The 16,967-nt window shown below is 28.0% G+C and overlaps 4 protein-coding genes across 4 annotated transcripts; 2 read left to right on the top strand and 2 right to left on the bottom strand.

Moving 5' to 3' along the window:
* The first annotated feature begins 100 nt into the window (after positions 1-100).
* On the top strand, positions 101-2,798 carry LOC127069081 (circadian clock-controlled protein daywake-like). Its single transcript, XM_051005765.1, has 4 exons — positions 101-668; positions 1,688-2,068; positions 2,267-2,416; positions 2,568-2,798. The coding sequence occupies exons 1-4, from the start codon at positions 602-604 to the stop codon at positions 2,714-2,716; spliced, it is 747 nt and encodes a 248-aa protein (XP_050861722.1). The 5' UTR covers positions 101-601; the 3' UTR covers positions 2,717-2,798.
* A 7-nt stretch (positions 2,799-2,805) lies between these two features.
* On the bottom strand, positions 2,806-6,488 carry LOC127069079 (putative beta-carotene-binding protein). Its single transcript, XM_051005762.1, has 6 exons — positions 6,395-6,488; positions 4,487-4,527; positions 3,897-4,099; positions 3,581-3,752; positions 3,298-3,447; positions 2,806-3,114 (listed from the first exon to the last, which is right to left on the bottom strand). Exons 1-6 carry the CDS (start codon positions 6,424-6,426, stop codon positions 2,960-2,962), a joined length of 753 nt encoding a protein of 250 aa, XP_050861719.1. The 5' UTR covers positions 6,427-6,488; the 3' UTR covers positions 2,806-2,959.
* Positions 6,489-9,250: 2,762 nt separating this feature from the next.
* On the top strand, positions 9,251-11,653 carry LOC127069082 (uncharacterized). Its single transcript, XM_051005766.1, has 3 exons — positions 9,251-9,417; positions 10,147-10,509; positions 10,796-11,653. The coding sequence occupies exons 1-3, from the start codon at positions 9,360-9,362 to the stop codon at positions 11,101-11,103; spliced, it is 729 nt and encodes a 242-aa protein (XP_050861723.1). The 5' UTR covers positions 9,251-9,359; the 3' UTR covers positions 11,104-11,653.
* A 193-nt stretch (positions 11,654-11,846) lies between these two features.
* On the bottom strand, positions 11,847-16,848 carry LOC127069080 (circadian clock-controlled protein daywake). The gene is made up of 3 exons (XM_051005764.1): positions 16,609-16,848; positions 16,106-16,337; positions 11,847-13,259 (listed from the first exon to the last, which is right to left on the bottom strand). The coding sequence occupies exons 1-3, from the start codon at positions 16,685-16,687 to the stop codon at positions 12,824-12,826; spliced, it is 747 nt and encodes a 248-aa protein (XP_050861721.1). The 5' UTR covers positions 16,688-16,848; the 3' UTR covers positions 11,847-12,823.
* Between the last annotated feature and the right edge of the window lie 119 nt (positions 16,849-16,967).

The following is a 16,967-nucleotide window of genomic DNA, read 5'->3' as shown; positions in this document are numbered from 1 at the left end:
GATTAATTAATCAATCTATGATTAACATAATCGATTATCATCAATTACGATAACAATCAATTTATGATTATCGAAATGATGTTAAAGATAAAATATAAATTATTAAGCACGATAATTGATTATAAATAATTATAAAAGAAAAGAAAATAAACGGCCAACAACTTGTTCAGATAATTTCATTATTTAAATCGGATGTAGGGTTATATATATACATATTTCAATCGGTACCAAGTTGTTTACGGCCCTGACAAAGTTAAAAGAAACCATTCTACCGTGATAAATTCACTATTGCGCTGAGTGGGGCGCTATATACTCGGAGAAAGTACACTTAGTTTATATATACCCGAGCACAGGGGCCATCGCACGCATTTTCAATATCGCTCTTGCTAATTACGATACTCGTGCACACATACACATACACACACACATACACATATATACACACATTATATATATATACATAGATAGATAGATAGATAATAGATAGATAGATAGATAAATAAATAAATAAATAGATACATAAATAAATAAATACACGGTCCACGAGATCCGAATTTGTTGGATCAAAGATCTTCATAGATAGATAGATCATCGACGAAGGATGACGATACTCATAGGATTCCTGGCGATTTTCGCGATCTCATCGAGGATCATACTCGCCGAATTACGTAAGTAACATTAATATTTATATTATTATATTGCATTTGAATATTTAACAGTAGCGAAAATAAAATACATTTATTTATTTATTTATTTATTTTTCTTTTTCTTCTTTTGTCATTTTTTCTTTTCCTTTCTGTTTTCATTTTCTTCAATTATTTTTTATATGTGATATTTCATTATTGTCATTAGAATTTATTTAGAATATTCTACGAATGATTCTTCCATGATTTTTGCAATTAAATTTTTTCTTGAATTCTATGAATTTTTTTTATACGACTCTTTCTCTCTCTCTCTCTCTCTCTCTCTGTTTCTTTCTTTCTTTCTTTCTTTCTTTCTTTTTCCCTCTCTATTTTTCTTTCACTTTAGAATTTCTTGTGAACGTAAAGACTTAACAAAAGAAAAGTCGTATAAGTTCGAAAGTGTTTCTTCTAGCTTAAAACAATGCCCGTAGGCGTTCCTTTCTCGCAGACATTACATGCATTCCATTCTAGGTGAACGATAGAAAAACTACTATTGCAAAATGGGCAATTTACATATATTGCAAAAACATTTCTCGTACATATATATTATATATATATACGTGCATAGACATATGCACATACGCATACAATTCGCATACACATATTATTATATATATATACATATATATATACATATATATAATATATATATGTATACGTATAAGTATAAACTCTAGGGGGAACTTAATTTATAGCATATATCGATAAAAATAAAAAGGAAATTAGCATATTTCGATAAAAATAAAAAGGAAAAAGAATGAATAAATAAAAAAAAAACTATCGACCTTTCTCAGCTAGTAATTTCACTTTCTACTTTCGATTTTTAAGTTTCGCATCGAGTGTCACGTTGAAAAACACGTTTGATTCGTTTCACGTATAAAAAGAATTAAAACTTTCAGAATGGTATGTGTTAATGTTCTTTTTTTGATCTTTTTTTCCTTTCTTTCTCTTTTTTTATTTTTTTCATTTGTTAATTGATCCTTTCCTTTTTCTTTTTCATTTAGCTCCAGGTGTAACTGCTTGTCCACGAACAAGCGATCTTCCAACTTATGACAAATGTGTACTTAAACAATTGGAAACCATTACACCATTCTTAGCTAAAGGTATACCGTCCTTGAAATTACCACCTTTGGATCCGCTTCTTCTGCCATCTCTAACAGTCGACAGAAATTTGGAAGCTCTTAAAATAAAAGCGAATATGAGTCAAATACGTGTTTACGGTGCTACAAATTTCTTGGTTGAGGAACTGAATGCCAATCCCCATGATCTAACAGTTTCCATAAAGGTACAATTACCTCATGTTCATGTAAAAGGTGATTACGATGTTCATGGTAGACTCTTATTATTACCACTCAACGGTGCTGGCAGTTTCAAAGGAAATTTCAGTGAGTTTGCAACTTTATTACGAAATATAGAAAAAAAGAAAATTCTTATCTTCGACACTTTACATTTTATATATATATATATATATTTATTTATTTATTTAATATTATTAAACATTATATATATATATTTTTACATATATATATATAAATATTTAGTAATTTATATATTTATTTATTTATTGTTTATAATTTTGTTAGCCAATACTGAGGCCAAAGTTAATGCACAGGGAAAAGAAATCACCGACAAGGATGGTATACAAAGGCTAGAGATCGATAAATTAGATACAAAAATTCGTGTTGGCAGTGGAAATATTAAATTGAAGGCACCACCTTCTCATACTGTAGCTGGTGATTAGAAAAATTATATTTAATTTCCTTTTTTTTTTTTTTTTCTTTCTTAATTATCTTCTTTACGTTCTATTACATACATATGTATAGTTATATATATTTCTATATATCTATTGGGTCTTGTAAATATTTCTTTTCTTTCTTATTTTAGCTGACGCAGCAGCAACGTTCTTCAATTCTAATCCACGATTAGTTCTTGACATAGCCAGTCCTATCATCGAGGACACAGCTGCAACGATTAGCAGAGCTTTAGCAGCTCGAGCACTCGGTGTTCTTACGAAAGCTGAGCTGGTGCCCTAATTTTGAATTTCTTTACAATTCTTCTAATAAGTATGATTAGATATACATATTATATACATATATATATTTTTTTCTTTTTGTTCTCTTTGTTTTTTCTTTTTTTTTTTGTTTATTGTTTTATCCTCTTTCGAGTATTATTATGCTGTTTATGAAAGTATCGGCACAATCTTTGAAAAACCTGAAGTGTGCTGTCGTTAATTAGATGAATTTGACGTAACAGATTCTAATTTGTCTAGAATTCGTTCAATTTTCTGGGAACAGTTCGTCGTACGTAAAGGATTTGACGATTTTATTGGAAACATTGGTAAAAAGATCAGCTAACGATGATTCCATCACTGGTCTAATCTCTTCTAACAATAATGCGCTATTAGCATTTATGATCTCGTTACTGGCTGGTCCTGAATCATAAAAATAAAAAAGTGTCGATTGTTCTTCCCTGATCTTTGATATTTACATGTGATCCTTATAATATAATAATAATAATTATTATTATCATCATTATTATTATTATTATTATTTATATCTAATTTTACTTTTATATATACATATACATATATATGTAAATGTATATATAATCTTACCTAGAACTGGATCGCCACCAAATAAATTGCTTAGATAAACATTAGCAGAACCAATTCGTATATTTAGTTTCATTCTTTCAAAATGTAAATAAACGTTATTGTCTCTATAAATTTTTTGTGCTTTCAAGACAACGTCGGAATCATATCCAGCTGTAATACAGTAAGAATAAGTTCATTCGAAGAATAATAATCATAATTGTTTAAAAAATGATGGCATATTTAAGTTTTCGTGTGTACGTCTGTGCGTATATATATTTATATATGCATATATTATAGAACTTACTGAAGTTACCAACGAGTTCACCCTGTCCAGCAAGCTTGAGTAAAAGCAATCTAGCATCTATCTGATATTTTCCTTGAAAATTAAGCTTTCCAAAGCTGACCTTAAAAGTGAAGACCACGTCATCGGTGTTTGCTTTGAGGTCACGTACTTTAAAGGTCGACGGTCCGTTTACCTGGTAATTTAAAAATAATTTTTACCATCTGATTGATTCGATTTAATGAAATTAAAATTGGATAATTTGGAACATTGAATTGTTTATTAAAATGATAGAATATTTGTCGATGAAAAAATATACGAATTAAAATTTGTAATTCACCTCAATGTCGGTAAGATTGATATCGAGCCTAGCCCCGGTAGGTCCTCTCAATAAACGAATTTGATTTAATTTGAGTGGTTCGATAGCCGGTGCATCGAGTTCAGGAATACCTTCTGCCAATTTCCCTCGAAGTTCCTCGATCGAATTCATGATACATTCGTTTATTTTAGGATCATGTCTTTTACACGCTTTTATATATGGTGCTATAAACATAATAATATGTAATATGCAATATTGTCATATAGGACAATCAATGATTTCTATACGATCTATTTCAAAAATCATTTTCAATAGATCTCTATATGTGCGTATAAAATAACAAAATTTATTTCAAAGTGTGTCTAAAGGTAACACCCGTATTATGAACAATTTACGTTTATGGTAATCAATGATGACATTGATCATTCACTGATCAGATAAATCATTTAGGTTATTATTATGAACGATGATTGCATTCTTTTATTATTATATTTACGTATATAGTAAAAGTTCATCGTGCTGATCATTATTATCCGGTGATTATTATCTGCGGTCAATTGTCCTTGTTTGTTTGAGATTGAGATGATTTGCAATCCTTTATTTATACTTACGTAATACAGAGTCGACGTTCTTGAATAGGATCAGTGTAAAGCTGCGGAAAAAAGAAAAAAGAAATAGAAAAAATATTGATATATTTTATCATTTTTCAATGATTAAAAAAATACAAAGATCGTTTTATTAACGATCCACGATCACATCGTTCTCTTGAATATTCATTCAACTGTAATCGTGCCTTATTAATATTCAATAATTGAATGCTAATATGCGATATATCGTCATTTTGCAATTGATTGATTTATTTATTATTTTTATTATTATTAAAATATATAAAGACTGCATCGATAATTGATTGCATGATCAAAGACCATAATCGTCAATGTTCGTGCATCAAAAAATTAAGGTACGACATTGAACAGATAAAACGTGATTCCTAATATTCATGATTTAACAAAGAAGACTACTGTGCTTTACGTTCGTTATTATTTTCTATTTATTTTTTTTCCTTTTCTCTTCTCTTTTTTTTTTTCGTTGCCTTGACACGATAAAAATGAATATCGAACGAATTTTTTACAATTATTTTTTGTAGAAAATAAAAATTCAGTTTTATGTATATTCAGTGTTACATCAAACTCGTGTTATTATTATATGTAATTAGTTCAAGGAAGCATTGATTAATTTTTTTATGGTTTAAAGTTCGCATAGTGTATCAATGTATTTCCGTATTTAGAAATAACTATGACGTTTTTATGCATGATAAAAAAGAAAAGGAGAAAACGAAAAATGGAAGGAACAAGGGAAAAAAATAAATTATTCGATTGATGTGTTTTTTGTAAATGTAAATGATGAAATTTATAATTCAAGTAAAAGTCAACTGGGTAGTCGATATTAACGAAGGCGAGGTGCAGCAATGACATAATAACTGTGTGTCGTAACAACCATGTGAGATCGGATTAAAAAAAGAAAAAAAGCTGACATAGACGTGCACGTGTATTCGTGCGCGTGTTTGTGTGTGAATATGCGAAAATAAAGAATTTAAATCTCTCAGATACAATATAGAATTCCGATACACGTTTAATTTTTTACTTGTAAATACGTAATCGCTTGAAATTAATATTGTATCGTATATTAACATTGATTTTTTAAATAATAGATTAGATATAGAAAAAGAAAAAGATATTTAACAGAGATTAATTGATTCTTACGTTATTTCTCGATCTTTTACAACTATTAAAACTATTTAATTATTGAGTTAAGATATAATAGCACAATGTATCATATATTTAATTAATAATTGTCGAATAATTAAAGCAATAATATTTCTCGTAAAAAAAAGATTTGCTAACGTTCATTTGCGTCAGCAAATGTTTTTCCTTCTTTTTCTTTTAACGTCTTTTTCTTCCTTCCTTTTTGTTTCACACCTTTATTACAATGCATTTTTTATTTCTTATAAAATCTATAACACGGTTTTATCTCTTAAAGTGTCGTGAAAAATAAAGAAAATAGGAGACTACTAACGCGATGCTTTCTTTCTTTTCTTTTCTACTTCTTTATTTTCTTTTTAATTTAATTCAATTTTTTTTTGTTTAATTACTTAACAATCTTTGATCATTCACGATCAATACACACATTATTATTATTATTATTATTATTATTATTATTATTATTATTATTATTATTATTATTATTATTATCATTATTACTATTATTACTATTATTATTATCATTATTATACAGAACAACATTTAAAAGCAGACCGTGAAAATGATATATGCATGAACGCAAAGTAACAAGAAACAATGATAACAATGATAACAATGATAACAACGTCCGGCAATAAACCAAAAGCGAAAGATCATTAAAAATCGATAAAGATATGATACATAGTTCCAAGGAAAAAAGAGGAAAAAGGAAAAAAGGAAATAAATTTCCAAAATAGTAGATGGTACAAATAAACGTACCAGATTTCGATGAATATGTAGACGCGAACCATCGCGAGAGAACTGATCCAAATGACAATGAGAACGATCCAAACGATCCAAACTAAATAACTGATCGAACGAAATGATCGCAGAATAGCTAGCGAGTACAGCTAATCCGATCGACACGTACGCAAACGTTACAGGGATGATAATGATGATGCTATGTGCTATCGTACGAGTAACACCATAGCATACGCTAAAAGTCAGGACGCAGCACCTGAGATTCTTGCACTATTACATTCGGTTACAGTTGATTACCTCGTGCTACTTGACGTCCATTGGTTAATACCAACGATATCCCACCTAACGGGAGCGGAGAACGTACTCTTGCGAATTGGTTAAAAGAATCAACTTTTCATCGATCCATATCCCCTACCTTTCCCCACCCTAACTGAGCTATCTCTGTCTTTTCCAACTTTTTTTGTAAAGAAATTATTTTTTACGTCTTTCTGCCTTTTTTCTTTTCCTTCTGTTCTTTTCTTTTTCTTTCCTTCCTTCTTTCTTTTCTTTTCTTTTCTTTCCCTTTTGTCTTATTTTTTTTTTTATTATTTTATTTTATTTTATTTTATTTTTTTTTTCATACGTACGTATACGTGATCTTTTCTGTACGATCGTTTAATCAATCATATTTTAATCGTTAAACAATTAAATTATTGTTATTGTTAATACTTCTTCGCCATACTTCTGTTTTTCGATCGTATTTATAACAAAGTTATTTCTATTTGTTTCTATAGTTCTTCTCTTTTTTTCTTCTTTCTTTTCTTTTTTTTTTATATATGCATATATATATATATATATATTAGTTTGCTTAGAATCGTTTAATATCAGATTTTGATTAAATTCGCGATTTAATTATCCTCATTATTATGCACCTAAATTGTCTTCATAACAAAATTATTTATACTTCTTTCTTTCTTTCTTTCTTTCTTTATCATAGTTTTTTTTTATTTTAGAAATCATATTTTAGAATCGTTTAATGTCAGATCTTTTTATTAGATTGTTCATATTTTTCTCCTTCATTTTTTCTATATTATTTTTTCATCGAGTTTTTCTCTCTCTCTCTACCTCTCTTTTTTTTCTTTTTCTGATGTTTTTCTTAAAGGATCGTTTAACGTCAGATTTTGATTAGATCTGCGAATTAATTATACTTTTCCCTTCGTAAATAAAAAAAAAAAAATTGGTTTTTAAAAATCTTTTTTTTAAATATCATTTGAAACAGAGAAAGAAGTAAAGCAAAAAAAATATAAAAATATTTCCAGTTTCCTCTCCTGTCTTTTTTCTTTTTTCGAATCAAAGTAAACATTTATCTTTCTTTTTTTTTCGTTGTCTTTATCTCTCTTTTTATCTCTTTTCGACGAACGTTGACTTAATCGTCGGATTTTGTTTCATCGATTAGATCTATCAATTGATTATACTTCGTTCCTTAAAAAATGAAAAAGTAAATATAGTTACTTAGAACTGTAGTTCGTAATTTATATAAAACTAGAGAAGAAACAAAGTAAAAGGATAGAAAAACGGTTTCTCCTCCGTAACTTTCTATTTCTCGCGAAGTACGAATGCCATTTCTGTCTTTAGGAATTGCGAATGGTTCAAACATTCTTTTCTCTCTCTTTCTCTCTATCTCTTTTTCTCTTTCTTTCTCTCTTTCTCTATTTATCTATCATCTATCTATCAGTCTATCTATTCATTTCTTTGTCTTTCAATCTTTTACTCTCTTCGTACAACGATTATCTATATTTTTTTGTTTACTAATAAAAATTGAAATAGTAACTCAAAAGAAAACGTTAGAATTAGTTGATCTTTTAGAAGGGATGAAAGTCTAAGATTCGTAACGTAATATCGATCAGATTCAGTTAAACAGAAATGTTATAATCATTATTACAAAGTTCATATTATCTTTCATCGTTATTAAAAACGTTCGTGAATATTAATATATGTTGGTGATTGAAATTGATTATATAATAATTATATGCGATAGATAGAACTTGTTACTGTTTCTTAGAAATAATCGATCATAATCTCGATAATATTTATGTTGTATGAGAAAAAAAGTTTAGCGAAAAATATTCCTTAGAAATTTTCAAGATCTTTGACTATCAATAAAACAGAGAGACGATGTAATTCGCTGTTAATTTTAGTCGGACAACAGACGAGAGGAAAAATATTAACGACTGGTTGGAAATAAAAGTGAATATAAAAAAAAAAGAGAGAGAGAGAGAGAGAGAGAGAGAGAGAAAGAAACAAAAGAATCATTTTATATTGAGATTCAATATATTTATTTTATTGAAAAAAATTCTTTAAAAAATTATTTATTAAAAATCGTACAAAGAAAAAATGTCATGATAGGTTTTATTGTTAGTCTGACTGTATTATCATACGTACATATTATATACATATATGTATGTATGTATGTATGTGTGTAAATATATACTTACACATATATATACCTAATTAGATATATATGTGAGACTTATAGATACGCGTGTATATAATGTATATTTATGTGCATATTCATTTACGAACTCAACATACTTTGTAATTCGCTGTTATATCTATGTAAATTAATAAAATAGAAAAAAAAACAAGAAAATGATAAGCTATAAACACAGATCTTATGAAATTTGATTTAATGTGACTCTCAATATACGTTCTGATAACAATATGATTATAAATATAATAGAAAAAGAGAATAGGGGAAATAAATCTATGCAAAGAGGGGGAAATATTAACAGCTAATACGTAGATATCCCATACGACCATGGCCCTGGACTTTGATGATTCAGTATTTATACATCTCGGGAGGAATGGTTGAGTTCCGCAAAGTGTATATATAGCAGAAGAAATAAGACTTACAGATGTCTTGTAGTCTTTTAACGCGCTTTAATCCGTGTGGATGTATTTTACTCTCCTCTATCTGTCCCATACTAATCGATAATATCTCAAAATGTTCGTCAAATCTTTCGTACTACTTCTTCTGATTAATCTTGCGATGACCGAAATTCGTGAGTGTTTATTTGTGAAAATTGAGAATTATAATATTACATTTTTCAATTAATGAAATTCGTCATATTACAATTTTATTTTTTATTCTTTTCTGTTTTTTTTTTTCTTTTTTTCTCTTTTGAGATTTTCACTTCCGCGTTTTTGAAGTGAAATGAAGAAAGTTATTGCTAGTTACTCTCCAATTTTTGTTTACGTGCGATTTTTATAATATTAGTGATAATAATAATAATAATAATAATAATAATAATAATAATAATAATAATAATAATAATAAAAGAAGAAGAAGAAATAAAACAACAGCGAGAGTTGGAGAATAAATATAAAATGATCGAAATAAAAAATTGAACTTAATACGTGATTATGTGATTTATTACACTTTGAACGATTTAATGGTATAAAGGCGGAACAGTTGAGTTAATAAAAAGGAAAAAGAAAAACAGAGAGAAGCATAAAAAGAAAAAATGAAATAAAGTAATCCAAAGATAGTGATATTCTATAAATTACTATGTAGTTATGTTTATATATATGTGTATATATATATATATATATATATATATATATATTATATATTTTGTTTTTTATCAGGAAGTGACTATGAGATAACAAAACCATAAAAAAAGAAAATTACTTACTCGAAACGTATTCAAGGATAATTCTAACGATTTCCTGTCTTTTTTATTTTTAGTTTATTTGATTTGATTTGATTTAATTTAATTTTATTTCTATAGCTTCGTACATTCATATATGTGGTCGGAGGAATCCAAAATTGAACGAGTGTATTCTTAACAGCATCGAACAAATTCGAGATGAATTAATAAAAGGAATACCAGAATTAGAGGTCCCATCTATTTCTCCTTTGATCTTGAATGATCTAATATTCGTCGATCAACCAAATGTTCATATAGAGGCAAAGAAACTGATAATCCACGGACTTGAAAACTATTGGCCGTTAAATTTGAAACCTGATGTCGAAAAGCAACAAATCGATGCCACTATCTTGTATCCACAGTTAAATATCAAAGCTGATTATGATGTAAACACAAAAATTTTAGTTCCTATCGTTGACCAAGGAAAGATCACGGCAGATATAAGTAAATTATTAAACAATTTTTATTATTCTTCATAATCATCGATCGTTTTTATTTTCATTCATGATAATTAGTATCTTTAAGCGATCTGTTTCATTGCGTAATACTTTAGATATTACGTGTTTGTCGTTTTTTCTTTTATCTTTTATATATATATATATATATATATATATATATATATTTTTCATTTTTTCAAATCAAATCTCACACAACATTTTTCAATTGTAAAATATCTTTCAATATAGACATCCGCGCGTAAATAATCATTTGAAAAGGAATTCTTTTACAGATAACGTGACGGCAAAAGTATTGCTCCGTTATAAATTAATAGAAAAGGATGGTAAAAAATATATGTACTTCTTTTCGATGACAACTAAACTGAACTTCAAGGATATCGCTATAGATATTCAACCAGAGAATAACACCGACAGCACCTTAACAAAAGCCTTCAACAATTTCTTCGGCAATAATAAAAATGACATAATCACTATTATTCTACCAAGCATAGAAAAGAGTATTTCGGAGAATATACTCAAAATTAGCAACAATATGGTTAAACATTTCCATTATGATGAAATTTTACCTGATAGGGAATAAATCTTCTTTTCTTTCTTTTCTTCTTTATCTTCTTTTTCTTCCTTTTATTTTTTTCGAATAGTCAAAAGAATAAAATCGTTTGTTAAGAAATTTGTATTAACTTCGCACGATGTTAATGTTACTTTTTTACCAGTACGATATCTATCCTTAAATCTGTTTAATTTTTTCTTTAATAGAAAAAAAGAAGGGGGAAAAACGAATGAATGAATAAATAAAGAAATAAATAAATAAATAAATAAATAAACAAATTTGTTATTATTTAACGAAGATCGAAAAAAAAAAGATACAGGAAGTGACTCAAGATGACACAATATTTATGCTGATGCAAGAACGACTGATTAGTAACGTCAGCACAGGTAGAAATACAATGACGAGGTATATAGATAATGTAACATCATCATGACCTTGGTTGATATCGAGAAGTAATCGTTCATCCTTTCGTTCTTTCGTTCGAGAAGAAATCTTTTTTCCAAATAGGTCAATTTCTTGTCCGATCTTGTGATAGCTTTAATAAAAAAAATCTTGAATAGAACATTATTATTATAATTGTTGTTGTTGTTGTTATTATTTCTTTTTTTTTCTACAATGATTACCAGACACGATTATCTTTTTTTTCTCTCTGTCTCTCTTTCAATCTTCAGTCGAGCTGAAAAATAATTATTATATAATTTTGTCATAATGAGAGCCGGGATTATTTTTTATTTTTTAAACATGGTTTTTCTTTTTAAATAATAAAATAAAAGTTTTTAATATAACGATTGCTTTATTGCGTATGTTGCGTCTTAAAGGCGTTAAAAACTACACACTTATAAATTATTGACTATTTGTATAGTAAATACACCTGTTTATAATACCTATCGACCAGAGTATATATTATCTATTGTATGTATTCGCTAGACGTTATTTAAAATTGCTAGTTCTTGTTTGTTTCTTTTTTTTTTTTCTTTCTTTTGTTTTTTATTACTTTTTTTTTCGTTTCGAAAAATAAGATCAAGATTTTTAATGCACGTCGATAAACGAAACAAAAAATCTCTTGGTAATAATTAGGATTATTTGTTTTTATAATTGGTTTCTTTTCCTTTATCCTTTTATTTTCCTTTTTCTTTTTTTTTTTTTTTTTGTTTCATTAATTACATAACTTTTACAATTCGATTTGAGAGTCACAGGCTCGAATACAAATCGATTGAAAAGTTACGTATACTGATAAAGAAAAAGAAAAAAAAAAAAAGAAACTTAAGAGATTATACTTGTTGAATATAAATTGAAATTCGTAGATGTTTACGACCGAAAGTGTCAATAAAACGTCTTCGTCATCGAAACGTTATCGCGAAAATAACATCGAAATACTTTTAATAAGATAATAGAATATATCTTAGACGGATATATAATAATTCAAATATAGAAAGAGAAGAACGAATTTTCGACGTGCATCGATTTTATTCAATCTTGGAATACTTATAAGTATGTTAAAAATTCAGAGGTAGTTTTAACAATTTTCGATAATGTCAATGACGAATTATTATCGCGAGTATTAATAATGTCCGATCATTGACATAATCGCGTTAGGAATCGCGTCATTCATATTGTCAGATTCTTTGTTTCTTTTCTTTCGATTTGTTTCTTTCTGTTTTATATTCTTTTTTTCTTTTTCTACCTTTTCCTTTTTTTTTTTATTTTCGATTTTTCTCTTTTTTTTCAGAGTTTATTTCTTTTTCTAATATTATGGGAAGAGTTGCTCGTAAGTGAAATTACTGACAATACTATTTGCGATTTCACGGAAAGCATCCGATAATGCTTTCTCGATCAATGGTTGTAATTCTTTAATGAATGCATCGAAATTGCTGTTGATCGCTGTATTGATAACATCACCGAGTACCTTTTCACCGCCAAAAAGATTATCTAGATTTAAGGTACCCTTGCCAACTGTGATCCTCATTTTAAATTCGTCGATCTGCACATGATTCTCCCCGTTTGGTAGCTGACGTTTCATGGCATGTACCGTGACCGATCCGGTACATTGAGTAAAGTTTCCAGTCATTGGTCCGGATCCTTCAATTGGCAAAAGTAATATTTTCCCATTGATCTCATATGTGCCTTTGACGTGTAAGTGTGGCAGTTTGATTTCCATTGCGAAGATCAATTCGTCTAAGTTCACCCTATGGTTGGGAGAAAAGAAATTACAAGTATAACACGTTTCTTGATTTTCTGAGAAAAAAAGAATGTTTTTTAATTAATTAATTAATTAATTATTGTTTCATACTTTTCTTTTATTTATTTCTTTTTTTAGGATTATATTGGAAGCTTTGTTTATTAAGTTTCTTTGTAATGAAAATGAAAATTAATACTTAGATTGTAGAGAAAAGAAGAGAAATGATTTGATATTAACAAGTTGGATAATACAAATCAGATATAGTATTAATTTGTTATGAATCTTTTAATCATTTTAATGATTTTAGAATAAACTATAATTTAATAATCTTTTAGAATTATACTGACCAGTAATCGTTTTGAATTTTCTTGGACAATAAAAGTTAATAAGTACTTCGAAAACTTTGAAACGAAATGAGAAGATTTAATTCTATGCACTTAAATACTTCAAATCAGGTCTGATGCCAATTTGCTATGGATCGTTCAATCATTTTAAAATAAACTAGTTTTTAATAATTCTTTAGAATTATACTGGCTGATGATCGTTCTGAATTTTTTTAAACAATGAAAGTTAACAATTACTTCGAAATTGTTGAAACGAAATGAGAAGATTTGATTCTATGCACTTAAATAATTCAAATCAGGTATGTTACTAATTTGCTATGGATCGTTCAATCATTTTAAAACTAAACTACTTGTTAATAATTCTCTAGAATTATACTGGCTGATGTTCGTTCGGAATTTTCTTGAACAATAAAAATCAACATTTAGAAAAATGTTCGTATTTCTGAAAAATAGAAGAAAAGATTTTTATACAAGTAAAATCGAATAAAATCAGGAACAGGTTTAGCTATAAATCGTGAACAAGAATCGTTCGATGACCTCTTCCTACGTGTATTGCACGATAATTAAACACGCACGAAAATAGGATAATAAAAATACATAAGAGAAAAAAATCGTAGAGGATACTTTTCAAATTAAACATGACATAAGCAAAGATAGGGCAAACAAGAAAGTAAAAAAAAAAGAAAAAAAGAACAGGAAAAAAATATGAGAAAGAAGATAATAGTAGAATACTTTTCAGGTCAACCACACTATGTACTTTCACTAATTCGTATTTCAAATGGTCGTTTCCGTTGTCTTCGCCATTTTATTATCTATCAACGATTATCCTCCTTTTTTTTTTTAAATAAGGTAACAACCATAGCCATGTAGTAACACGACAATTGTTTTCGAATTCGCATTTCAAGCACTCGTGTCACGGTCGTATTCACTACCGTAAGCGGAATATAAAGTAATCTTGCTCGCCAGGATCGAATGATCAATCGACGTAATTTTGTTCATTTATTTCTTTCTATCTTTTTCTGTTTTCCTTTTTTCTTTTCTCTTTTTTTTTTTTTTTTATTCCTTTTTCTTTTATAGGATACTAGTGATCACTCGTGCGAAACTAGCGGACATCAAGGATCCTTTATAAATCGACTTAACCGTTTAATCGGTTTTTAGTATCTTTTTTTTTTTAAAGAAAACAGGACAGAAAAAATAGTTTATTATAGAATAGAATATAAAATTATTTTTCTGTATGTATATATATATTTCTCTTTTTCTTTTTGTATCGTTTAATAGCTTTTATACGTAATACTTTTCTTTTTCTTTTTTTTTACAAAATAAAAAAACAATAGCTCGTCACGTTAAAGAATATAAATTAATTTTATTCGATAGAATCATACCATAGTAATCTTATTTATATATCTCTTTTCTTTTTCTGTTTCTTAGTTATTAGTTAACAATTTTAACAATCGTATATTATTAGCGAATCTCGAAGTTCTTGTGTAAATCAATTTATTCAATTAATCTTTACTGTAATATTAAAAAAAAAAAAGGGAGAGAGAGAAAAGAATTATATAATGTCGTCAATATACTTGTGAAATTTTAAATGACTTCGAAATGAACAATTTAAAAAAAGAAATTTTCGACCAATTTCATTCTTTGTTTTTAGAGAAATGGAAACGATTACATTGAGATATATCACATTAATAATTGTTTTCTAACGAGTTTCGCACGTTAATAAAATAAATCATAAAGATGACTGTACACCTCGGATAATTCTCGTTATTAATATTAATTGATCATGAAGAGCCACGTGTCAATTTGCTCGCGGTATAACACTCTCGTATCATTTGAGAATTACGATAGATGATATCGATAGACTTGAATCTAACGGCGCTATCATATTTCTCATTTCCTGATTCATAATCTTTTATTAGTCATAAATGTTCTTGTTCTTTTAACTTTATAACAAATTTAACCGATTTAACACAACCGGTTCAATATACTCGAATTTTACGATCTATCGACCTTCGCATTCTTAAATCAAACGACGAGTAAAAATTATTCAATCATTCCTGAATTATGAAAGAAAGATAACAATAATAATAAAAAATAAAAATGAATCGAAAATCCTTTCCATTTTTCAAAATAATTTGTATTATTCAAACGCCTCATTCTTCCCTTTTCTCGAATTTTTATGTATATTAATTAAGTTTTTTCACTGTCCGATTAAAAGAAAAAGAAACATAAATAAATTATATTTACTATGAATCAACAACCAATCAATGACAAACGAGATTTAATCGGAATCAGCTGTAATCCGGTTAATAAAAATTCATGATTATCAATATATTTTTTTTCTAAAGCGTAACTTTTTTTTCTAAAGTATAACTCTTGAATGCAACAGATAAGTCGATTAGAATTTGTATTACTTATCTCTTAATACATCTCGGAAATATGTTGATTATATTATAATTGTCTCTATCATCGTGAAATATTTAATTTCGATTATAAGATCATAGCTTACTTCAAATTGGTTATGGTAAAGTCACTGGCGCCATAAGCTTCTACATTCTTAGCATTTATCCTGAGACCAGATTTTTCACTAGCAATGAGTTGTTTCAATAAAAGTGGCTCCAATGATGGTATATTGTATTCTGGTACACCTTTCTGAAGATAAGGCTTCAAATATTCTACACTTTCGGTGATGCAATTAACGATGTTAGGATCGCTACGTTTACAAACGTGAAGGAAATCGGCTAAAGAAAAATAAAATTTAATAAAAGCAATAAAATAAAAAAAAAATATTATATATAAATATATACACGACGCTTCATCATGATCGAATATTTCTACAAAGTATTAGAAACTTGATAAATTTTTGATGAGAACTTGAGCCGAAAATAAAAAAAATTTCGCGAGCAAAGAAATGTCAATTCAATTGATAATTATATTATGTATTTTATTTGTTATTTTCTTTTTTTTTTTTTTTTTTTTTTTTTTTAATTTTATCTAATTTCTTTTACTCACGCAAGTCCATAGATTGGCCAAAATCGATGATCAGAGAAAGTAATGTCAGGTTGACAAGGAACAAGACGACGCACCTCATGATTGCTTCTGATTCGATCGAATATATTTGAATTTCGATGAAATATATATAGATCTGTATATCTAATTTTCTCGAAGATTCTCCGAATGAATTTTTTTATACGGAAACAATTCGCGAATGATACTCGATGGATGCTCGGACTGGAACTGAATAAGAGTGAAGCCGTCGTGCGTGGACCTTATAGTGGTATTCTTCTTCCCCTCCGACCCCTCCAACCAACAGCTACCATCTCTGAGTTATTCAGAGTTAGTCAGAGTTACAATCACTGAAACAATTGTGG

Source organism: Vespula vulgaris, chromosome 14, assembly GCF_905475345.1.
Source record: "Vespula vulgaris chromosome 14, iyVesVulg1.1, whole genome shotgun sequence".
Lineage (NCBI taxonomy): Eukaryota > Metazoa > Arthropoda > Insecta > Hymenoptera > Vespidae > Vespula > Vespula vulgaris.
The sequence above is the reverse complement of the archived record's forward strand: the minus strand, read 5'-3'. Positions and strand labels throughout refer to the sequence as shown.